Source organism: Schistocerca nitens, chromosome 4 (genome assembly GCF_023898315.1).
Source record: "Schistocerca nitens isolate TAMUIC-IGC-003100 chromosome 4, iqSchNite1.1, whole genome shotgun sequence".
Lineage (NCBI taxonomy): Eukaryota > Metazoa > Arthropoda > Insecta > Orthoptera > Acrididae > Schistocerca > Schistocerca nitens.
In genome coordinates, this window is record NC_064617.1 from 755,815,469 (window position 1) to 755,842,319 (window position 26,851).

The window sequence follows — 26,851 nt, forward strand, 5'->3', positions numbered from 1 at the left end:
AGGGTCTGGGCAGATATAGGAGCATATTTGCCAGTTAATACATTGTCTGTGGTTGATCCTTGGCAGAAAACAAGGAACTGGACAGGGCACTGTGTTCTGTGTGTCATAGTTTATCATAAGTACCAGAAGTTGACAGAATTCAGGTATTGCCCATCAACGTTGCTAATTTTGAATCAATGAAGGTGGGGCTATGAGGAAGTCCACTGAGAGCCAATCTGGACATGTTGAAGGAAGAAGAGTTAGATTGAGATTCCAATATAAAATGCTCTAAGTCTGGACAGTGTACCAATTTAGCCTCAGTGTGGGGCAAAGTGTCATATTTGCAAGGAATGAGGAGGAAAAGGAAAAGCTGTCGGTGTAATATGCAGAGCTTTTCAACCCTTCCAGATCATTGCCAGCTACACTGATAACACAGCAAAGTATTACCACACTGTAAATGAACCATATGTTTACAGGAAACCATAATGGGTTCCATATTACCTCCATCCACTGATAAATCAACAGTTTGACAGTTTGGGATAACAGAAGAGAGTACCAGCTGAGGGGAAAGGGGGGGGGGGGGGGCACAAGTAGTAATTGTACTGAAAAATAGCTCAGATGGGAGTAAATCCTTTAGATACTGTTATGACTGTTGGTATTTAAATAACTGTACAGTCATGGATGCAGTCCTAATGCCAAACTTCACAGAAACTCTGAGTAGCCTGGAGCATGCCATTATTTTATGTGAATTTGCAAAGTGTGTACCATCATTTGGAGAAACTAACAGAGGAGGTATAAGGCTGCACTTATGGTTCCATCATCATCATTACCAGTACATCTGGAGGCCACTCAGGTTAAGCATGTACTGGTGACATTCGAACACCTATAAGATGGAATATTATGAGGTCTGAAACAGAAACAGTGTAAGGTGTACTCACATGACATAGTAATTTCTAAGGTCATCAGAGACCACATGGTACATTTACAGCACATTTGTAGCTGACTGTTAGCAGCACAACTGATATTTCGGAAAAGTGTCATTTCATACTGAACAGCGTTCACAATTTGTCCACATTATCAGCCAGAATGGTGTGCAAACAGACACCAAGTTTTACCTGCCATTGGGGCTTTCCTAGTCTTACTAGATTTTTTCTGATTATTACAGGAGGTTTGTGTAAGTAGCAAGACTCCTTACACCTGTGTGTGATTAAGAGACCTATTTAACTCTAGTCATGACCTTGCTTTCTTGGATTATCAGAAGCAATTCATACTATCTTGTGATGCCTGCAGTCACACCTTATTGTGTTTATTAACCCTTAACTTATGAGAAATGCTCTCTCAGACTGTCAGAAAATTTTGGACTCAGTCTCCCAGGTCATTTGTTACAGAATGCTTCTATATTGTTTGTACCCTCCTTGAAGTGCCAACCCTATAATGTTTTGTTGTAAGTTCCATTAACGCCTTCTTTGTTCTTGCTGACACAGGTTATTGGTAGGTGTTAGGGTCTCCTAGACCATGCCTCATGAAGTATGTACCTGTTTTCTTCAGTGTGGTGCAGTACAAAATGTGTTCACAAGAATGTGTCAGTTTGATGAAGTTTTTATTTGGTGGATGAAGGACGGTGTCAGTAATATAGGTCATGAAATAGACAAAAAAGATAATGATTTTACAATATCCAGTGATCACAGTCCTACTACCAAACAAGAGCATCATTCAGAGGAAGAACTGTGATGGGAATCGGTCTGTTTCTCCAATTAAATATTTAAAGTGTTCTGAGTGGTGATAGTAAAAATGTAAATCCCAGTACTGAATGTCAATTTTTCAGACTTTCTTTTTGTACCTATTGAGTGGAATTTTTAAGTGGAAATTTAAATGCTGAAATTTAATTTTATGTGGAAATTCACTTGCTACAGACATAGTATAATTTTTCAGAATGCAAAATTCAGTTCTCTAACACCGATTTACATGTACTATTAAAAAACCCTCTCAAAAGTATGTGATCTTGTGTCATGAATAATAAAATGCTGCAGACTTCATTTAGTGCAATAAAAGAAACAAGGATAATTTAAACAACAATTAATAATTATAGCAATGTTATATAGCATAAAATTAAAAAAATTAAAATGATTTGTGCCTTAAATCTTGGTTTAAACATAGTTGTCCCAGAGATGCTAACTCTGGTTTCCCTTCAAAATGAATAAATCTTTCGCCTTTTACATCTGTCACTTCCTCATACTATAAGTTACAGAAACTTCACCTCGTGAGTTGGTTGTTAACCCTCCATCAGGGGCACATTTTTTTGTTACACGAGCAGTCACATGTTGCATTTTGTGTGCCACTATCACTGCTCAGATCTATAGTTATTTTTGTGTGCTCTCATGCTAGTATTGATATTAATTAGGTTATTGTTTTTAAGAGTAGATATAGTATCCCTTAAAATGATATCAATAATATCGAAATAACAGATTTTACTATGCAATTAATACAAATAGTTTATTATGGGCACAGTGGAAAATACTAAGAAATAATGTCACATATCTAGCAAAAATGTCTCTACACTGTTGCTCACATATGGTGGGAAAGAATGTTTTGTTAATTATTTGGTTGTTAATTATACTTTATTTAGAAAAGTTTATATACATCTAAACACATAAATGACATAGTTCCAAAAGATCTATACTGTGTTGTCAGCATTGAAAATTAATATTTTTGTAGTGAATGCCTACAGAAACCATATTATAACAGCTTACAGAGAGGCCATGTTCATTTCTTAGCAATTTAAGAGATGTCAAGATTCAAATCACTAGTCATCTGTCTAGAGGTGTAATGTGACACTTTTCACATGTGTTACTAACACTCGTATGCTTCCAGCAAACAAAACTATTACAAGAATCACACTTTATTGTTGTGTTAATATTCTTGTTCCTTCCACAAATAACACAGCATCCCCGTTTCTTAGCTGAATGCTTCTCAACTTGCTCATATGTTGTCTGGTATCTATCAAGGAACAGCAATATGTCCTTGGGAAGGCTCTGAATCTTGGCTCTTTCTATTAGATGTGGTTTCATGAAGTCATAAGCCAGGTTGTTCAGAAATACTCTTCTTGCAACCATTTGATTTTGTCCATTTTAGTAAAATGGTACCAGCAATGTCCATTAGAGTGGAAAATATTTCCAAAGGCCACCATCTTGTTATGCAGGCCACGAAATATGTGCCACACACCTGGTCAACGGTGTCAACACCACTGTTACTGGCACTGTAATGTAACAGAATCTCCAGCTTTCGACAATCTTCATCGATAGTACTTGAATTGTGCATAGTTAACAACAACAAAACTGCCTTGTTCTTCTTTGGTATGTATGAAACCAACATCTAACGGTTTTTATATCCTAAGAGGGATGAACCAGGTACTCAATTTTTCTTAGGCAGGAATTCCAAGGGAATTTCTTGTTTATTCTTTCTGACTGTCCCAATACACATAAGCCTTTTACCTAATAGCAACATAGCCAAGGGGCAACTTGTAGACCAATTGTCCATAGTTATATTCCTGTTGGATCCCTCTGTATGACTCACAAGTCTGTGAACTACTTCTGATACCGAATTTGAGACTGCATAAGGTCCTTCGGGCTGCTTTCCACAGTACACCTCAAGGTTGCTCGTAAAAAATGTTTTCCTACCACAAAGCGCAAATATCTCAATGCCATATTTGGCACATTTGTTGGAGATATATTGCACAAATCCACAACAACCATGGAAAGCTTGAAGTTTCTCAACAGTGGTTATAAACTCACCAATGCTGTACATACTTTGGCAGTTGGTTTCAAACTCATCCAGAATGGGACATACTGTGGCCAACTTGTCAGATCTTCTCCTCTCTTCTCTTGTGGTTTTATCATTGTAACAAATACAATGCAACAAGAATAGAAACTGCTTGTAGCTCATCACAGCTCTTCCAATTTCGATTCCTGATCCATCAGTATTCCCCAGCCATTACATTCATGTGGTTAGCTTTCTTCATTCCGAAGAGAGAAAGTAACCCAAGTAGTTCTTGTCATTTCTTTTTTGTCTCTTTCTCTCTGATGGTCAGAAAAATCTGGTTTGAGCTGAATATATTTGTTTCTATATTTCACAATAGTATCAATCATTTTCATGTTAATTAACTTGAAGAATCCAGAAATCTGAGTTTTTACATCCTTGGCAATAGCCATGGGTCCAGAAAAAATGTTTAGAATACTTTTCCTTCTTGCTTTGCTTGTGGCAGAGCTAGTACTTCCATTATCTCTTCCCACAAACCAATGACCTATAGAACCTGGTTAACAATTATTGTGTCATTTTCGTCTGACTCATATTCTTGTTCACTTTCAGTGTCATGGTCACTATGAGTAATTACCTCAACTTCCTCATCAGTATCATTGTCCGATATAGTGTCTACATAATTCGTAAAATCTGGATCTTCATTCAAGAGCCATTTGAGTTCCTCATTAGTTAAATGCTTTCTTACCCTAAAATAAAAGTTTATAATGAACACAGGCCATAGGAACATTGTGAGTAAAATGTTATGCTATGTTCACAGATGTAAAAAAAATAAAACAATGGAAAATCCAGGAAGGGATGTAACAGTATTATGAGAAGGAAAGTTGCTACTCACCATATAGTGGAGATGGCGAGTCACAGATAGGCACAACAAAAAGACTCTCACAATTCAAGCTTTCTGCCATTAAGGCCTTTTCCAACCACCCCCCCCCCCCCCACACACACACACAAGAAACAGCTGAAGTCTCAGCAACTGAAATCAGCTGCAGCACATGATGGGAGTGGCGACTGGGTGGGGGTAAGAAGGAGGCAGGGATGGGGACGGGGAGGGATAGTATGGTGGGGGTGGCAGACAGTGAAGTGCTGCAGGTTAGATGGAGGGCTGGGGAGAGGTGGGGAGGGGGCCGGGAGGGGGGAAAATAGTGGAAAAGGAGAGAAATAAATAAAAAGACTAGGTGTGGAGGTGGAATGACAACTATGTAGTTACTGTGCTCACTCGTCCAGCTTGTTCCCTGTTCCCATTCCAGCACTACACAGCTGTCTCTCCACCACCACACCCAGTCTTCTTATTCCTCTCCTATTCTGCTACTCCCCCCCCCCCCTCCCCCCACTCCCCACCTCTCCCAAGCCCTCCGTCTAACCTGCAGCACTTCACTGTCCGCCACCCTCACCATACTATCTCTCCCACTCCCTACCCCAGCCTCCTCCTTACCCACCCAGTCGCCACTCCCATCATGCACTGGGTGCACTGGTGCTGCTGCTCGCAGTGTGGCTTCAGTTGCCTGAGACTGCAGTGCTGTGCATAAATTGCATTTGTGTGAATGTATGATTTTCATTTGTGTGTGTGTGTGTGTGTGTGTGTGTGTGTGTGTGTGTGTATTGTTGACGAAGGCCTTCATGGCCATGGCTGAAAGCTTTAATTGCGAGAGTCTTTTTGTTGTGCCTGTCTGTGGGTCAGCATCTCCACTATATGGTGAGTAGCAAATTTCCTTCTGATAATATTGATGTAAAAACATACTTACATGACCAGTTGTGCAGTGCACTGAGTGTGCCAGAAGTGACAGGGTTACACTAATTCTCCATTTAACAACAAGAAACAGACACGTCAGAGCAGCCAATAACCTAAGCTTCTAGAACACTGATTAAGGCAGAAAAACTGTCCACAGAAAAACAGGTACTTGGCCTGATTTATAGTATCACATATTCCTATTGCTGCTTATATGGTAGGCATTTCAATAACACACCATGCAGCCTTAAAGATCCAATAAGCTGCTTGCCCCACTGAACTTCACAGCTTAGTGATTTTGATTTTGAAGTAGTACACCACTGAAGGAAAATGCACAGTAAAGCTGATGGACTGAGACAAAGTATCCATCGTAGAACATGTTGGCATTTCTGCAGACAATTGGACTTGCAGTAGGACTTGGAGCAGTCCATGACAAACAGTGTATCCTGTACAAAAAGAGCTGAGCTTCATCATCAGTGAATTTCATTGCAGAGGTTATCAGATGCCAACAAACAGTTCAAAATGACTGGTATGGTTATTCTTAGATCTTTTCACAGACATTGGCTGGTTGTGTTTTAACCATAATTGCTCTCTTTCTGTGTAATTTATCTGTGATTGCTATGCTGAATCAACAAGTGGAGAAGGTAACTAAGGCACTACTGGATTGTGAAGTCTGGGATGTTAGAGACCATGGTAACTGATCAAGGTACTAATTTTATGTCCAAGCTAATGAAACAATTGTATCAACTTTTATGGATTCAGAAGTTGTGAACAAGTGCATTACATTTGCAAGTGAATAGGAGGATATAACAGGTACACAGAACGAAAGGGGAAAACTTTAAGTTATTAGGTAAATAGCCACCATAGTGATTGTGACACAACTATTGTATGTACTAGCAGCCTATAACTCGAAGTTACATTAAACTACAGACCATCCCTGTGTGAGGTTGTTTATGGGCTTAAGATGCCTTCCCCTTTCGATTAGTGTAAACCATCCCCTAGAGAGGATGTTAGCTGTACGTAATTTTGCTAAAAGATAAAGGATTATATGGCGCCAGGCTCAGAAAGTGAACATAAAATCCCTTGAGCCACAAGATGGTGCACAAAAATAATATGTCAAGCTGTGCAAGTACCACTTCTTGCAATAGGTAATGTTGATCGTTAGTTTTAGATAGGGCTTTATCATGCACAGATACTTTTAAACCAAGGGCAACCACAGTTAAAATACTTAAACACACCTTACAGAACTTTCAACCAGTAAAATCCAGACGTTAAGGTGGGTAAACCTGATGAACATATAGCTGAATAAAAGCTTGTTAATCCACTATAGCTGTATTTATTAAAATCCTTGTAGACTTGCACTTCTGATTTCACAACATTTTTAGTTATATCATCTGGTGCATCTATTGCAGTTACAGTTGATGACTGACAATATGTAATGGTCAGTGCCAACCTGCAGTATCCTCAGCAGTTATGAAAATTGAAACACACATGAAAACCTTTGGTGTGTGTCATATACTGGCCGGAATCCCTTAAAACCAACCGTTGAATATCAAATGTGCAGCTGCCCTGTGCAAACAAGAGCAGTACTGTTGTGGCTTGTAAATGTTTCATCCAGATCACATGAATGGCCTGACTGCTGACGCTGTTGCAAGATTTGATTACACCTCCATAATTGATTAAAACAGTTTCAACGGCTGTACCAAAATATCAGTAGGCAGATCTTGTCAAACTAGTGGCCTCTCATGTGGGCACAGCATTGTATACCAGCCATGAAAACTGAGTGGACTTATCAAATGATTAAAATGCTCTCTCTGGTCAATGTAAAGTTATAACTTCTGATTTGTACACTTCTGGTGCACGTGGGCTGCTTCTGTCAATTTAAGGGTACCCCAGAAATCCTTCCTCATTTGCCGGGGCTTTCTTGAAAGAAGGGGAGGGGGGCCAGGAGTGATAGAGCAGAAAGGTATGACCCAGTGAAATAAATGAATTACCACTATGGGTTGTTTCGGGGAGGAGACCAGACAGCGAGGCCATCGGTCTCATCGAATTAGGGAAGGAAGTCAGCCGTGCCATTTCTAAGGAACCATCCCAGCATTTGCCTAGAGCAATTTAAGGAAATCACGGAAAACCTAAATCAGGATGGCTGGACATGGGATTGAACCGTTGTCCTCCCGAATGCGAGTCCAGTGTGCTAGCCACTGCACCACCTCACTCGGAATTACCACTATGATTATTTCAATCTAACCACATACCCTAAAATCATAAGGTGGCCCATTATACGAGGGTTGAATGAAAAGTGATGCCTCCACCTTTGTTAATCGGTTTGGATCAAATGCAGAAAAAATCCTTAGAATGCAATCTTTAATTACCAATATTCACTTTTCCACATAATCACCAGACAATTGGATACATTTCTGCCAACAATGAACAAGTTTTTTGAAGCCGTCACGGAAGAAGTCAACTATCTGTTTCCACAACCACAGTCTCACAGTTCTCTCAACATCTTTATCAGAAGCATAATGATGTCCCCACAAATCATCTTTCATTATTGGGAACATAGAAGTCAGACTGTGCTAAATCTGGACTGCATTGAGGATGCCATACAGTGTTGAGATTCAGTCTCTGAAGTTCTGCTGTGGTGGCACGTGAAGTGTGTGGTTTGGCATTGTCATTCTGCACGAAAACATTTCCCTTTTCCTTTTGGACCCTTGTTAGCCATCATTTCAAAGTTCACAGCATTGTAATGTAATGCTCTGAATTTATTGTTGTTCCACAATAAAGGAAATCAACTTGGATAACACCATCTGCGTCCCAGAACACAGTGGCCATGATTTTTCCAGCTGAGGGCTGCATCTTGAATTTCTTTTTCTGGGGCAAGTCTTTGTGTCGATATCCCAAAGACTGACATTTCATCTTTGTGTCATAATGGTGTACCCACATTTCATCTCCTGTCACAATTGAATGGAGAAAAGCATCACCTTCATTCTCATAATGCAAGAGGTGTTCCTGGCAAATTTCAAGTCTGTGCGCTTTCATTTCAGGAGTCAGCATCCAGGGTACCCATCGTGCACAGATCTTCCATTAACCAAGCAATACGATAATGTGACCCACACATTCTTGTGAAATGATGATTGTGCTTGCAATTTCTCTCTGAGTGATTTGAGGATTGTCCTGAATCAATCTGGCAACATTTTGCTTGTGAAACTCGCTTGTTGCTGTCACAAGTTGTCCAACTCTGTTTGTCATGCAGGTCAGATGTTCCTGCCTCAACATCTTTAAACTTACTAGCCTAACAACACATAGTACTGACATTTAAGCACAGTACTGACATCAACACAATCACCATAAACTGCTTTCATTCTCTGATGAATCTCCTGTGGGGTGACACCTTCTGCTGTCAAGAATTAAATGCCTGCACATTGCTTAAATCGCATTGATTGACCCTCTGCACAGGGTTCCATACTTTACACTATAACAACACAACCGTTCAATGCTAAGGCTTCCCACCAACTGAAGCTGTAGAGAAGAGGCTACAGAACAAGCCAGTACTTGCCGCATACCAATGCTGCCAACTGTTGAATAGTTACAAAGGTGGAGGCATTACTTTTCAGTCAACCCTCATAATATAAACAATGATGATAGCAGAAACTTAGTGTACATAATGCAGGATGTACATAAAGTCTGAGAACTCTTTCAGTTATTTATTGCACAAGAACTAAACATTGTACAGATGTCATACACATTGCATTTTGAAGAGAAACTCTGAAAGGTTTTCCTCTCTCTCTCTCTCTCTCTCTCTCTCTCTCTCTCTCTCTCTCTCTCTCTTTTTTCTTTCCCCCCTCCATATGCGAACTATGAGTGACCTGGCAGACATCAATATGATAATCGAATACACTCCACATTCAATTCACTCACACTGTGATGTCTGCTTCTCTTTGCCGGGCACAAGCACGCCATCGTAACGAATTTGTTATGCCAGTGGTAAATGGCCTTCCTTGATGGCTTCTTACTGTACCTGGTTCTAAACATCTGTTGAACAGCTGTAGCACACTCGTTTTTGTCGAACTACAACACACAGAAAGCTCGCTCTGCACCTGAACTCACCACATTTGCGACTAGCTTTGACTATCGGCAAATTACCCAACTGTATGCATGAAAAAAACTTTCGGGTTTTCTCTTCAAAATGACATACGTATGACATCTGTAGAATGTTTGGTTCTTGTGCAATACATAATTGAAATTGTTCCCAGACTTTATGTACGGCCTGTATTTCTGGTAGGAAGTGGCAGTGTTATGTAGCACAATGTATTGATTATTTTGTGTATCTGTCATAGTAACAGTGGTTTGTGTAGAAGTAGTTTTCAATGGATTGCAGGTTTTTGACAGAAAGTTATAACATTACAATAACATTGATGCTCAGTGGCAGATGACATCATAGAGGCTCTCTGAAATAATGCAAAGATACTATTTCCACATCTGGTTATTTTCACAGGAAATCACTATGCTTATATAATGTATCCATGCGCCACATGTCTTACAAGAATTTTCCATAGAATTAAAATACAGTAGTTGTATTTGCTCAAGAACAGTGACATTTAGCCATAGAAAATAGTTTTAGAATGACAGAAAATGGGAAAGTTGTATAAATCTTGTTATTTTGGATGGATGGACTAGTTTTTGTGTGTCAGAATCTGGCAGAGGCAGCGCAAGTGGTGAGGGGCCCACCCACATATTGCTTGGGTTCTTTACTATTGGGGCGGCGCTGGAATGTGGATGTGACCACTTAACTGAAATGAAACAATATGTTTTTAAACAGTGACCTTTTATTTAGACCAGCCAGCAGCAGTAAGTGAACAAATATTATGTAACGCTAGTATTGGCAAGATGCTAAGCTAAATTGTCCCTTAAGGCTTAATTTGTGCATTTCTTAAGCTTTGTTTTGTTTTCCTCCATGACTTATCTCAGTAATATTTCAGTGAACATGAGTTTCATTAGAATATCTTAGCTGGTTTCAAATTTTGGAGTCTAAGTATATATATATGAAGGAGGATGGATGGGCCACAGACTGAAACTGATACCATGCTCAACTGTCAGTGAAATGGACTCTGGATTAGGCATATTGACTCAGCTGTTGCAACAGTCAAAACTGATGAAACCTAATGTTATCAGTGAGTGTTGAACGTTTGTGCTGTGGATAATGAAAGTGAAAGCAGAGCACAAAAGAGTGCAAAATGTGCTACATTGGTGTAAAATTTGCATGTAATGTTTTACAGGAAAAAGAAAGAAATCATTTGTGAAATTGAGACATGTCACACATTGTTGTTAGAAAAATTCTGTGTAGCATAAGAGTAAATTAATTTTAAAGAATATCATTGTATTTTTGTAAATCTTAATCCCTTTAAATATAAATTTGGATGTTTATATTTAACATGGAATGGAAAGTAATTTTAAGCATCTTCAACATTTCTGGAATGTAGGAAATATTGCCTGTATATTTTGTAAATTTTGGAACTCTATTTGTCACTTATAGTCTTATGTATTGTTTACTATTTATTTAACACTGGAATACCCACTGGGAACATATGTTTTCATTCAACAGGACTGTTTAAGTATTGTTTTGATCTATAAGTAAAGAGCCTTTTTAAATTTCATGTCCCTCAGACATCGATGGTCAGTCACAGATGACATCATAGAGGCTCTTTGAAATAAGCAAAGATACTATTTCTATATGTTGGTTATTTTTACAGGAAATCAGTATGCTTACACAGTGTATCCATGCACCACATGTCTTACAAGAATTTTCCGTAGAATTAAAATACAGTAGTTGTATTTACTCAAGAACAGCGACATTTAGCCATAGAAAATAGTTTTAGAATGCCAGAATGTGGGAAAGTTGTAGAAATCTTGTTATTTTGGATGGACAGACTACTTTGTGTGTCGGAATGTGGCAGAGGCAGCGCAAGTGTTGCTTGGGGTCTTTACCATTCGGACAGTGCTGGAGTGTGGAAGTGACCACTTAACTGGAATAAAATAATACATTTTAAAACACTGACCTTTTATTTAGCCCAGCCAGCTGCATTAAGTGAACAAATATCATGTAATGCTAGTATTGGCAAGATGCTAAGCAAAATCATCCCTAGAGAGAGCCAATAAGTTAATAGAAAATGACGATATTTTTCATAGTGAGCTGGGCTGTAGAGCATTACAAAGTGGACTGCCACTGAGGCAGTGTGCATGTAGATTAGCTTGTATGGGCAAAGAAGTGCAACAGACCTCTTGCCAGAGAGCACCTGTTTTGATTTTGAGAAAAGAGTGCTGGAGAGTGTGTAATATCGTTTGTGTAGGATAACCCAGGAGGCAGTGCTGCAGCAGTACCTGGTGCACAGAGGGTGTGTATCCATGGATGCAGTTGAAGGAAGCTTGTGGTGCACTGGAACCTTTGCAATTGCTTGAAATATATGTGTTGTCAAACTAGGAGCCATGGAAGTGACAACGTATTGCTGAATAGTAAAGAACCTTGGGTATGTAAAATGGGTCTTTGGATTGTACTTATTCTTGTTGTTACAGCACTTGGAGGCTATGGGATTCTATTTGTTAGTGGATACACAATGGATAGAAACAACTCAGATTTTGCAAAGGGCTATAGTGATATTGACTGAACAATTGTTACTGTGTTGAGAGCATATGCAGGTAATTTATCTTTCATTTAAAGTGCAGAGTTTCAGTGCTATGTAATCCACTCCTATCTAGTAACATGGGGAGCTATGAAAAAGTTTGTAAAGATGAAGACCCATGACATACTCCTAGTTGCACCTGCCAGTAGTTACTTTTCACCTCAGAATTGCTATGGTGTTGGGGCAAGTGAGTCATAGTACGTCCTACAAAGCTGAACTCAACTTGTTCTGCATGGAGAAACCTGTGTTGAGTGTCCTTGGGAAGTGATTAGGAGTAAAATAAAAAACTTGCAGAGGGTAGGCTGACATTTGTTATTCTCAGTGGCAGACCTGATAATTGTCACCAGAGACAGTTAACACACAGTGGTTAGAGCTACAAGGACAAGGCCTAATAATCAATGGCACTCATTGTGACATATTTTGTCCCACTTTTCAGCAACCTGCCACCATTTCCAGAACTGGAAACTTAAAATATGACCCATTCATTACTCTACCTACCTGACCATCCTTTCAAAATACTTCCTAGAGAAAACCTGTCCTTTGTGAATGCTATCCTGAACTCAGCACTTTTGCCTACCTGAGCGAAATGCTAGACGTCCAGAATGGTTGGATTTTGATGGAACAAACATTTGGGTGTATATGGCAGTGCCGCAATAGACATCAGCACACACTTGTTGCACAGGGAACCTCCTCAGCAGTCACATTCATAATTTTGTTAATAATAGGTAATATTTCTACCCCAAGCATTGAGATGCAGATCCAATCCCTGCCAGCCTTCCACCTACAGACCTATGTGAATAGTGCTGGAAACCATGAAAAAGCAGTGTAGCTCTTGTAGAGTTGTGAATGAAATCCTGCAAGTAGAGTGAGCCAAAGACTAGATAAAATGCGATTGAAATGAACTGTGAAAAATCAAAAGTTTTAAGTCCAACTACAGCAATATGCCTTGCTGCCTGCCTAGAAGCCACAGGAATAAGAGCCAATCTTGGCACAGCCTCCTCAACTTGCTGTTGAGCCAGCACTGATGGTCGCCAGGTAACACACATGTTACAAGGTCTCTTAACTGCCTTTCTGAGACAAACATAGTGATTGCTGGCGATGTCACCTTTACACAACATGCACTGTAGTCTGTGGATTATATGTCCACCACCCACACCATTATGACATGGGACAAGTCTACCATTATAAACTGTTGGATGTAAACAAAGTTTTCACTGTCATCAAGTTTCTTGTGATTTACTCTGCCCACCAACCTCCAACAAGGAATTCCCACACCCCATAGGTAATTTCAACCTACTGAATCAACACTTGGTGTTGTGGTCTTCAGTCCAGAGACTGGTTTGATGCAGCTCTCCATGCTACTCTATCCTGTGCAAGCTTCATCATCTCCCAGTACCTACTGCAACTTACATCCTTCTGAATCTGTTTGGTGTATTCATCTCTTGGTCTCCCTCTACGATTTTTACCCTCCACGCTGCCCTCCAATACTAAATTGGTGATCCCTTGATGCCTCAGAATATGCCCTACCGAGCTATCTCTTCTTCTAGTCAAGTTGTGCCACAAATTTCTATTCTCTCCAGTTCTATTCAATACCTCCTCGTTAGTTATGTGATCTACTCATCTAACCTTCAGCATTCTTCTGTAGCACCACATTTCAAAAGCTTCTATTCCCTTCTTGCCTAAACTATTTATCATCCACATTTCACTTCAATACATGGCTACACTCCATACAAATACTTTCAGAAATGACTTCCTGACACTTAAATCTATACTCGTTGTTAGCAAATTTCTCTTCTTCAGAAACACTTTGCTTGCCATTGCCAGTCTACATTTTATATCCTCTCTACTTCAACCATCCTCAGTTATTGTGCTCCCCAAATTGCAAAACTCATTTACTAGTTTAAGCGTCTCATTTCCTAATCTAATTCCTGCAGCATCACCAGGTTTAATTCGACTACATTCCATTATCCTCATTTTGCTTTTGTTGATGTTCATCTTATATTCTCTTTCCAAGACACTGTCCATTCCGTTCAATTGCTCTTCCAAGTCCTTTGCTCTCTCTGACAGAATTACAATGTCATCGGCGAACCTCAAAGGTTTTACTTCTTCTCCATGAATTTTAATACCTACTCCGAATTTTTCTTTTGTTTCCTTTACTGCTTGCTCAATATACAGATTGAATAGCATTGGGGAGAGGCTACAACCCTGTCTCACTCCCTTCCCAACCACTGCTTCCCTTTCATGTCCCTCGACTCTTATAACTGCCATCTGGTTTCTGTACAAATTGTAAATATCCTTTCGCTCCCTGCATTTTACCCCTGCCACCTTCAGAATTTGAAAGAGAGTATTCCAGTCAACATTGTCAAAAGCTTTCTCTAAGTCTACAAATGCTAGATACATAGGTTTGCCTTTCCTTAATCTATTTTCTAAGATAAATTGTAGGGTAAGTACTGCCTCACGTATTCAACATTTCTACAGAACCCAAACTGATCATCCCCGAGGTTGGCTTCTATCAGTTTTTCCATTTGTCTGTAAAGAATTCATGTTAGTATTTTGCAGCTGTGGCTTATTAAACTGGTAGTTTGGTAATTTTCACATCCGTCAACACCTGCTTTCATTGGGATTATTATATTGTTCTTGAAGTCTGAATCAACACTTACATACATAAAAATATATGTATATATTGTATTTGTGTATGTTCCACATCTCCTTCTAAGACCCTGTATTGATTTCAACCGTACTTTGTACTTATATTACTTATATTCTGAAAAAGAAATATTGTGTCTGTAAGCACCACATTTCATTGTGGTGGAGATGGGAGTGGTAACAGGGTGACATAGGAGATGGACAGAGAGAGTGGGAAAGAGTAGATGTACTGATGAGATGGGGGTAAGGGTGATAACAGGATGGCATAGGAGATGGACAGAGAGAGAGAGAGAGAGAGAGAGAGAGAGAGAGAGAGAGAGAGAGAGAGAGAGAGAGAGAGTGAGAGAGAGAGAGGGAAGGAGATAGGCCGAGAGAGGGGTAGCAGGAGATGGACAGATGGGGAGGAGACATAGGAAGCAGGTGGAAGATAGAGGGGTTGGGGGGGGGGGGTAGTGGGCAGATGGAAAAGGAAGTGAGTGTGAGGAGGCTGGCAGAAGAGGGACAGGGTGTGAGATGGAAGAGGGTGAGTGTGTCTGGAGGCAGGTGGAAATGGGGAGGGATGTAGAGAGACTGGTGGAAGTGAGAAGGGATGTAGGGAGACAGGTGGAAGTGGGAAGAGATGTAGGGAGGTAGATAAAATAGGTATAGATTGCTGTGAGGCAATGTTTTGGTCAATATGTTTTAAGATCAAAGATCATACCACATGGCTGAATACTGTAGATAAATTTAAAAACCTCTCTGGAGCTGTATGTGTAAAACAGCAAAGAGTGAAACACGCATACACATGCAGGTGAGGCTGCAGGTAAAAGGCAGTGGCGGAAGGAGATTCCGAGCCAGAATTGGTGAGTAGGGGCAAAAGTAATGCGGCCTTGAAGCCAGGTGGACCTCATCAGGCGCCAACGGAACAATGGCATCAAGGACCATAGAATCAGCATAGGAATCATCATGGGCATCAGTACTTGCAACTAAGGCTGTGAAGTTTGGCCACCCAAGCCTGACAAGGCTGATTGGTCTTTTAATGATATCAACAGAACTCGACACAAGCCACAGTACCATGCATGTGTTTATGGTGATAATTAGACAACAACTTACACATTTTGTTGAACAAAAGTGACACTGGTTCCTGGAATGGGACTAACTGGTACAGCAACTGGTAAATTCAGACGGAAATCTAAGAAAGAAACAAAGCTTTATAAATGTTAGCATCAATGACACTAAAAGCGAGGAAGTGTTGCAGATACTGTTTCGCATAAGCTTCTCAGTCTTCAGCCACATCATCTAGAGGGGGAAGGGTAGCAGCTCCGCCACTGGCATGCATAATCAACATGGCCATCAAATTCATGGTAGCAACTGGTGCCTGTTACTGTTTAAGGAGAAACATGAACACTGCCTCCATTACATGAGAACTTAGCTAACAACCTAATAAAATGAGCACATGGATGTGAACACCACAGTCATCACCAGTCATGCCATAATGCAAGACACAAGTAATAGTGCAGCCATAAAGAATAAGAGTTTATTAATCCATATGCAAGTACACACAGAGGAACAGTAAAATGAACAGTAGAACACATCTGAGGATGAGAGCCTGCTGAGTTATCCTTATACCGGGAAGAGCTATAATAGACAGCAAAGCAAGTGCTGTGCCATGTGCAAAAGTTGTAGGTAGCTTCTGGTGGCTGGCCTGTGCAGAGGCTGATAGTGGTTTGAATGTAGCATGCTGGTGGACATGTCTGCAGCCCTTGTTCAAGTATTATGTGCGGTTATAGCATGGTCCATTTAGGGACAACTTAACAGTTCTCAGCCCCATAGTGCAATTCCAGGAAGTCACAGCCTAACTTGCCACAGAAGCTTCTAAATCTCTGGTTTGATCTTCCCAATCAACTCAGAACCAGGGTGCCATGATCACTTTGATCGATAATGCTGCAAATCATGAGATTTGTTGAAATTCTGTGAGCAAGCCTGGTTTTCTAAACCCTCTCTGCCAGTCATTGTAACAACCCAAGTACTACTTCAAGCATAGATGACAGGCATCATTTATTCCAAAGTGTGCCATAATCTCCAGTTCCCTTGCTCCCATTTCTCTAAGAGATACCATTATACGCTAATTTTCAAAATGCCAATGATGAATAGACTGTACCCTTTTCCATTTGCCACCTCTTGACACAGGACAGAGCAGGTTTAACTGGCTCAGTTTCAGTGGAAGAAGCACCTCAGAGTTATTGGTTGGGCTGCAGGGGGGGGGGGGGCAGGAGGAGGGGGGGGGGGTTGGTATACCTCCCTGAGTTTGTCCTGCTCACTGTCTCCCACACAGGTTGGCAACACTGCACCGACGCGGACTCTTCGAGTATTTGCTGCATTAAATAATTATAAAAAACGTTGTTATTAAGCTGTTTTTAAACGTTTACAGTTGTTATAAATATAATCTAACTGTTGTTAAATCAGTAGGAGTGTTAGTGAAGTATAAAATAAGATTAAATGGGGTAAGAAGCATATTTTTCTTCTCGCGACTGTAGCACGAATCCTAGGCCTAATTTCATGCGTGCGAATCGTAAGTAAGCAGTAAATTAAACTTATAGGTAAACGTTTCCTGAGGGTATAAATATAATATAAGTGTTGTTACATTAGTGGAAGTGTTAGTGAAGTGTTAAAGAAGATTAAACAGGGTAAGAAGTTTATTTTCCTTCTCGCGCCTATAGCACGGATTTTAGGCTTAATTTCAAGAGCGCATATCATAAGTATACAGTGACTTAAACTTATATGTAATCACCAGTTTTTTTATTCAGTAATCTTTCAATTTATTTATATCTGCTTGAATAGTTTCTAGGGTCCTTTGTTTACGTTTTAGTCAGTACTTAAATCAGTTTATACGATTTCTGTTTTTACCATGAGTGAGAAATGTGTGGCATGCCGTAGGATCGTTAGTTCCAGGGTGTGGTGTGATGGGTGCTGTAGTTTCTTTCATTGGGGCGAATGTAATGGCATGGGAAATGGGAACATAAATGAGGCTCACCAGTGGTATTGTAGGATCTGCAGTAAAGACAGGAAAATACTGGAAGAGGAAGGGAAAATTGCAGCTCTTCAAGCTGACTTAGACAAGGCAAGGGAGGAACTGGACAGGTTAAAGAGGGAGAAGGGTGAACAGTGGTGGGAAGTGGGAACAGGTAATAGGGGGAACAGGCAAAGGAGAGCATAAGACAGCTTTGTTATAAATGTTGAAAATAGATTTGACCTGTTGCCTCAGTCAGAATCGGATGAGCCTCATGTAGCTGAAGCTGTAGAAAGGGCACAACAAGCTTTCAAGGACTTGAAAAAGGTAGGGAAATTTGTAAAGAAAAAGAAAGTTCTGTTGTTAGGTAGCTCCCATGGTAGAGGTGTTGGCCACCTACTGCAGGAAAATCTAGGTCCAGAGTACCAGATCACAAACTTTTTCAAGCCTAGTGCAGATCTGGGTCAGGTAACAGAGGATGTAGGTTCTTTATGCAAAGATTTCACGAAGGAGGATGCCGTGGTTATAGTGGGTGGTCCGGGAGATAGCATTGGCAGAGACTCTGAATATTCCATAGAGAGTGACCTGGTGAAGTTAGCATCAGCAACGAAGCATACGAGTGTGGGATTTGTGTCTGTGTTGAGACGCCATGATCGGCCTCATTTGAACTCTTCCGTCAGGAGGGTGAACTTGGTGTTGGAGTGGCTGCTTAGGATGGATATAGGGTCCCATATTGGTTTGATTCCTGTGGATGCTATCGATAGGTGGGACTACACTAGGCATGGCCTTCACCTCAAAAGGAAAGGGAGGGGAAAACTGTCTGGGTTGATTGCTGATTGCAGAAAACATAAGTGGGGGGGGGGGGGGGGGGGGGGCACTGTCACAAGTGGTAAAATACCAGTGGTCACAGGTGTCAGAGGATAGGGAAGGGGGAAAGAAAACGAGTTTTAAGAGAGATTGGCAGACACACTCAGTTTGAGAAAACAGATGAACAGGAGTCAGATTTTAGCCTACAGATTCCATTTAAACAATGTTTCACAGAAAGTAATCAGAAACTGCCAGTTCATCTTCGCCAAAGCAGTTATAATCCCATTAGTATGCAGTATCAGTTATCTTTATTACACCAGAACATTCCGGGACTCAGAAATAAAATTCATGAACTACTCATTTGTATTGATGAAATGAATTCATCTAACCAAATTGACATAATCTGCCTCTCTGAGCATCAAGTGACCACTGGCATAGATATGTTAGACATTTCAGGATTTAAGCTAGCTTCCTACTTCTGCAGAGTAGATATGGATGGAGGAGGAGTTGCCACATTTATTAAAAACTGCCATAAATTCAAGAACATTGACATTAATAAATTCTGTTTAGACCAGCATCTAGAAGCATATGCAACAGAAGTAGAGTTCCATAACAGATCCTATATTATAGTAACTATTTACCGAGCACCTGCAGGAAATTATAATCTATTCACAAATCACCTAGAAGCTCTTTTGGGTTATTTAACAGGAAGAAACAAAGAAATTTTGATTGCTGGTGACTTGAATACAGGTTTTCTAATGCAATCTTCCAGTAAACATTTACTGCAGTTAGTAACGTTGTCTTTCAGTCTAACTCACACTGTAAACTTTCCAACTAGGATCACTAAATCCTCAAGGACAGCCATTGATAACATTTTTATAGACAAATCAAAGGAACAAAATCATATCATAAAACCTGTAATAAATGGACTATCAGATCATGACATGCAGCTCCTTGTTTTAGATGTAAATTCTGAGCAGATTATCAAGAATGCTAAGTCTGAGTACAGGAGAGTAGTCAGTCAACCAAAAATTGAGTGTTTTAGAAAACTGCTCAAAGATATGAACTGGAAAGATGTTTATAGTGCCCATGACATGAATGAAAAATATAATACATTCATGAACAATGTCAGTACCATGTTTGAAAACTGTTTTCCTCTAAAAGTTACTCAAATTAAACAGAAGTCTATAATAAAACCATGGATTACACAAGGAATAAAGATTTCCTGTAAGACAAAAAGGAAAATGTATCTGTCGACCAAGAATAGCTCCAATACTGATGATTTAGCTAAATACAAAGAATACTGTAAAATATTTAAAAAAGTAATTCAGACATCTAAACAAATGCACTACGAGAAGAAGATAGCAATGTCAGGGAACAAAATAAAAACAATATGGGATATAGTGAAAGAGGAGACTGGTAGAACCAGAAGGGGACAGGAGCAAATAGCACTAAGGGTAGATGACACATTAGTAACCGATGGGCATAGTGTGGCAAATCTATTTAACAAGTACTTTATATCCGTTACTGATAGAATGGGATTGTCAGGATCAGTAAATAATGCCCTTGAATATCTGAAACTAGCCTTTACAAATAGCTTCAGCTACATGAATATGTCACTCATTTCACCAAAAGAAATAACTTCCATAAGAAAATCTTTGAAAACAAAGCATTCTAGTGGTTACGATGAAATATCAACGAAGTTAATTAAGGCATGTTCTTGTGAGTTTAGTACAATTCTAAGTTACTTGTGTAACCAGTCAATTATAACTGGGACATTTCCTGACTGGCTAAAATATGCAAATGTTAAGCCTCTATTCAAGAAAGGGGATAAAGAGATACCATCAAACTACAGACCGATTTCACTTTTGCCAGCATTCTCAAAAATTTCAGAAAAAGTAATGTACAGGCAGCTTCTCAACCATCTGACCACAAATAACATATTATCAAGAACACAGTTTGGATTTCTGAAGGGTTCTGATATCGAGAAGGCTATTTACACCTACAGTGAAAATGTACTTAATTCATTAAATAACAAATTACAAGCAGCAGGTATTTTCTGTGATTTGTCAAAGGCATTTGATTGTGTGAACCACAACATCCTTTTAAATAAATTAGAATTCTATGGTGTCACGGGCAGTGCTGCAAAATGGTTCAAGTCATACCTAGCTAACTGGAAACAGAGGGTGTCAGTACAAGGGACTAGTGAAGTAAGTCATCAGTCATCATCATAATGGGAAGAAATTACATCTGGTGTCCCACAAGGAACCATCTTAGGGCCATTGCTTTTTCTTGTGTACATTAACGATCTCTCATCAGTTACACTGCCAGAAGCAGTGTTCATTTTGTTTGCAGATGACACAAGTATTGCAATAAATAGTATGTCGAGTGTAATTCTAGAAAGATCTGCTAATGATATTTTCATGGATATTAATAAATGGTTTAAAGCCAACTCATTGACATTAAACTTTGAAAAGACTCACTACATGCAATTCAGAACCTGTAAGAGGTTTCCACCCAGCATATGCATAAAGTATGAAGAAGAGCAGATAGAAGAGGTTGAAGTCTTAAATTCCTGGGATTACAACTTGATAATAAATTCAGTTGGGAGGAGCACACCACAGAGCTGCAGAAATGCCTTAACAAATCTGTATTTGAAATTCGAGTGTTAGCAGACATAGGCAACATAAAAATGAAAAAGCTTGCATACTTTGCCTACTTTCATTCCATAATGTCATATGGTATAATATTTTGGGGTAACTCTTCAAAGTCAAACAAAAGTTTTCAGAGTCCAAAAGTGTGTAATATGTGTTATTTGTGGAGTAAATTCACAGACATCATGTAGAAACCTCTTCAAAGAACTGGGTATACTAACCACTGCCTCTCAGTATATTTACTCCTTAATGAAATTTGTCCTGAATAATATATCTCTTTTTCCAACAAACAGCTCAGTTCATACATACAATACCAGGAACAAATATGATCTGCACAAGGACTTAAAAGCACGTACTTTAATTCAAAAAAGGGGTCCACTACTCAGGAACACTCATCTTCAATAATTTGCCAGCAAACATAAAAAAATTTTGTTACAAATAAAGATCAGTTTAAAAGGAGCCTAAAGACTTACTAATGGCCAACTCCTTGTACTCCATTGACGAATTTTTTAATGGAAACAAATGATGTATATATTCGTACTGTTAGTATTGTTATTTCAGCTTTTTTTTTTAAAAAAGAAACTCGTCAGCATGGATCTATGGAACGAAAAACTAATCTAATCTAATCCAATCTCAAGTAGGGTCACCAACACACAACTCACAGTCAGGTGGATGAATAGTGATAGATCCCATATTTCTTGTAGAAGAGACAAGATCCACAGTAAAAAATAACACTTGAGGTACCTTTAGTGTCTCTTGGGATCTCTTCCAACACACCCTTTCACAGAGTTCCAATCATATGATATTAGTCAGGGTGACTTCCACCTGTTTACGAATGCCAGCTGACTAACCCAGTGTTCAAGAACAGAGCCTTCACAGTGGGGCCCTGTCTGCTAATGAGGCAAATATGTTTCAATTAAACAAATAATTTAAATAGTTATAAGTATTTACCTTAAAAGAAGCACACATGCAGCGACCATAGAATATGCTGTCAGTGTTCCTATTGACAGCATGCTAACAAGCTGATCCACATTGAAGATGAGCGCCATAACAGCTGAAATAAAATTAGAACATTTTTATATTTAATAAAGAAAATTAGACTGCTAAATCAAATCAAATATGCTGGCACTAATCTGAGAAAAAAAAACTTTAGTATCATTTCATGCAACCATCTTCAGATGGGTATTGTGATAGCAGCCATTATATTGTATGCAATAATGATACATGCAGATGAACGTACTGCCATTACTGTACGTAAGTGTTCTGGACTCTGAGGGTTCTTCAACAAACTGAAGCCATTATCTTTCTTGAAGGCCTCTAATATATAATTTGGTTATGCAGGGTTGAAGCGGAGTCTGAGGCACCTTGCCATAGCTCGTGCAGCTCCCCCCGTTGGAGGTTCGAGTCCTCCCTTAGGCTTGGGTGTGTGTGTTGTCCTTAGCGTAAGTCAGTTTAAGTCAGCTTAAGTAGTGTGTAAGCCTAGGGACTGATGACCTCAGCAGTTTGGTCCAATAGGAACTTACCACAAACTAAATAATTTGTCTCACCATTATGATCAAGTAGCAGCAATTAAGCATTCCAATCAGTCAGATTTTGCCAAGGTGGGAAAAGTACAGTTTCATATACTTTTAATTGCTCACATGGGATCAATATTCAGAAATAATTCACTGGAATAATAACATAAAAAACTGTCGTAAGAGTACACTGTAGACAATAAATGTAATTATTTATTTAAAAATACTGTTACAACAACAGAATTTCTGTATTCATTTGGGACAAGAAACAATTACAGTGACAGCTGAGAAGGGTGTTAACATCTGGGACTGAATATCTTTTTTTCAGGAAAAGAGAGCTTTATTTAATGCAGAGCACAGGTTGCAATCATGACAAATTTGGTGTACTACAAACTACATTGCAAAATTCATTTTTTTCTGCAAAATGCAATGAAGTGCACTACGTACAAAAATTCCATGATCAGATCAAAGGTGGTTTGGAGTATTGCACAGTGTGAAATGATGAAACTCTCTAGGGCATATGATATTCAACTTGTTGATGATAACCGCTGTGGTTCTGTCTGGTGAAGCAGCAAACCCCTGTGACTGTCTCAGCAAAATGACACCACAGGAGGGTTGACACAAGAAACTCAGTAGTAAGTGTTCTTGTGCAAGAAGGTTTATTCAGTACACCAGCATTGCAGACATTGCTGCTCAGGTCATCTGAAAGGCGAAGTTGCTACATCACTTTGGCAATGCCAGGGCTGTGAAGTTGCTGACATGATGGAAAAGCTGGGGCAATGATGTCATGGTTGGCCAATGATCGTGTCTTTTGCTTTGATCTTGTTATAATGTAGAGGGCACAACAGCTGCCTTTTCAAAAACAACAGTGTACCGCACTTGTATACACCAAGGTGACAAAAGTCATGGGATAGTGATACGCACATATACAAATGGTGGTAGTGTCATGTACACCAGGTAGAAAAGGTCAGTGTATTGGTGGAACTTTCATTTGTACTCAGATGCCTGATGTGAAAAGGTTTCCAACACAACTATAGCCACACAATGGGAATTAGCAGACTTTGAATGTGGAATGGTAGTTGGAGCTAGATGCATGGGACATTCCACTTCAGAAATTGTTAGCAAATTCAATATGCTAAGATCAACTGCGTCAAGAGTGTAGCGAGAAAGCCAAATTTCAGACATCACCACTCACCATGGACAACACAGTGGCTGAAGGGCTTCACTTAACAACGGAAAGCAGTAGTGTTTGATAGAGCTTAGAGTTTTCAGTGTCAATAGAGAAGCAACACTGCATGAAACAGCCATAGAAATCAATGTGGGATGAACAACAAACATATCCATTAGGACAGTACAGTGAAATTTGGCATTAATGGCCTACGTCAGTAGACAACTGATGAGAGTGCCATTGCTAACAATGCTTCATCACCTGCAGCACCTCTCCTAGGCTCATGACCATATTGGATGGACACTAGATGATTGGAAAACTGTGTCCTGGTCAGATGAGTCCCAATTTCAGTTGGTAAGGGCAGATGGTAGGGTTCAAGTATGGTACAAACCCCACAAAACCGTAGATCCAAGATGTCAGCAAAGGATGGTGCAAGTTGGTGGTGGTTCCATACTGGTGTAGGCTCTGTATAAATGGTGTGGACTGAGTACTTTGGTCCAACTGAACCAATCATTGGCTGGAAAGGTTATGGTCAGCTACTTGAAGACCATTTGCAGTCATTTGTGAACTTCAAGTTCCCAACAATGATGGACATTTTATGGATGACAATGTACCATCTCAGCGAGGTGTAATTGTTCACAACCGGTTTGAAGAATATTCTGGACCATTTGAGTGAATGATTTGTCCACCCAGACCACCCGACATGAATCCCATCAAACATGTAAGGGACATAATTGAGAGTTCAGTCACACGCAAAATCCTGCACCAGCAACACTTGTGCAGTTATGGATGCCTTCAGATGTAGGTAGGCTCAGTATTACTGCAGAGGACTTCCAGCAACTTGTTGAGCCCATGTCATGATGAGTTACTGCACTGCAGTGAGCAAAAGGATGTCCAACATGAAATTAGGAGGTATCTGATGACTTCTGTCAATTCTGGGTATATGCTGTCAGTTCTAGACAAGCACCATGCAGTTACCACCAGGAGATAGCTATGAGAGGAGGTCTACACTAGTTCATGCTTTGAGATGGTTCAGCAAACAGCTGCCTGAAAATTCTGCCTCCATTAGCAGTGGACCTGCTGTCCATGCTGCTGGATAATTTTGAAAAACTATTGGCATCTGGCTCCAGAGATCCAGAGTTCATGTCAGAGCTGTCTAGCTGCTTCTGTCCACCACTGCCTGTGTAGACAGATGCTGTACCTGTTCATCATTACTTGTATGGGCACATTCCCCCATTGTGAGCAGGCATGACCACACTGGGGACAACACTGACCTGTATATTCCTGCCAGATGTCTCAGCTGTATGTGCTGGCTGGCAGAGTCTGCTCTGCCATGGTGTGCTGAGTCAACTCTGCCTTTGGAGTGTTGAGCATTACTCCTCACCAGGCTGACACCCACCGTCCTAGTGACTGACAGGAGAGACTGCTTGTTTACCTCAACATGCTTCGCCAACTGAGTTTTGCCTACACCTCGGAAGGTATTGTCTACCTTCCATTATGGTGCGACTGTTGTAGTTCGTTATGGAGTAAAAATAATACTTAATATTGACGTCTTGGGTTTTCGGGTCTTCTGCCGGATGTCAGCATCGTACGTGCACAATATTTTGGTAACATAGCTCGTAACTTTCATCAAGTGTGACCTGAGACTGCTCCTCGATTGGACCTGATCCAATATATATGTCTGTGGCCTTCCCCCTCCACCAGCAGTTACTGGGATTCCCTCTGTGGTCCGCACCCACTCGCTCTGATCTTCTGGAACATTACCATTCTGTTTTCCATCCACTGCGGTTCTGGGTGTTCCATCTTTGCCCTGGTGCATTTGGAATTCTATATGAAGTACCAGGCATTCTCTATGCACTACAATTCTGCTCGATATGATCTGCTGGAGCATTGCCATTACATTTTTGTTCTGCTGTGGTTCTGCACGTTCCCTCTGTGGTCTGCACCCATCGTTTTCCATCTGCTGTGGTTCTGGATGTTCTCTCTGTGGTCTTCACCTGTCGGACCTGCTCCTGGATGTTCCATCTTTGGTCTGCTGCACCTGAAACTTTGTCTGGTGATCATTTTCCATATCCATGTCTTCTGTTGTTCTATTTGTGGAGTGCTGCAGCCGTCCCCATTGCTCCTTTAACAATTCCAGAGCAGGATCCCAGGCTCTACTTAGCTGGTACCCCATGTCACAGTTCATGAGATTGTGTCACTTTTATCTCAACCGATTCCCTTATAACACTGTCCCAAAATCTGGGTGTCTATGACAGAACCTTGGCTTCCTCATAATTCATGACATGATCTACTTCTAGTGTTCAGCAATGGCTGACTTCATCAGCTGTCTTAATCGGGTGTGTGTCTGATTTTCTGTGCACCTGATATCCACTGTTCTTGTCGTCTGTCCAATGTAGGACACGCCACATTGATAAGGTATATTATAAATCCCTGGTTTCCGTAGCCCCAGTTTGTCTTTAATTCTTTCCGCCAGTCCCCGAATCTTGCTGGATAAACAGGAAACACACTTGATATTGTGTTTACAGAGGATCCTACTGATTCTGGTAGAAACAGAACCAGCAGAGGGCAGATACGCCACCTTCTTTGCTTCATCTTGCTCTGCTTCAGAACCTGTGCTGTTGTGGCTGGTTGGAGTGCCTTCTCAATTTGTTTGGTCATGTGTCCATTTTTGAAGAACACAGTTTTAAGATGCTATATTTCTGTTGGTAGACTCTCTTGGTCTGATAGGGCATAAGATTTGTGGAACAATGTCTTAGGAACCCCGTTCTTCTGCACAGGGTGGTAACAACTGCTGGCTTGCAGATATATAAATCAGTGTTTGTGGGTTTTTGATACACATTGTGGCCAATTGAACCATGTGCTTTCCTTTTTTTTA

General features: G+C 40.2%; 1 protein-coding gene across 1 annotated transcript in view; it reads right to left on the bottom strand.

Annotated features, from left to right (window-relative positions):
- LOC126253046 (high affinity cationic amino acid transporter 1-like) overlaps positions 1-26,851 on the bottom strand; it is a 177,528-nt gene that overhangs the window by 43,065 nt on the left and 107,612 nt on the right. The window contains exon 10 of the mRNA XM_049954122.1: positions 22,243-22,345. Within this exon, the coding sequence (XP_049810079.1) occupies positions 22,243-22,345 (103 nt within the window). The remainder of the gene's footprint in view (positions 1-22,242; positions 22,346-26,851) is intronic.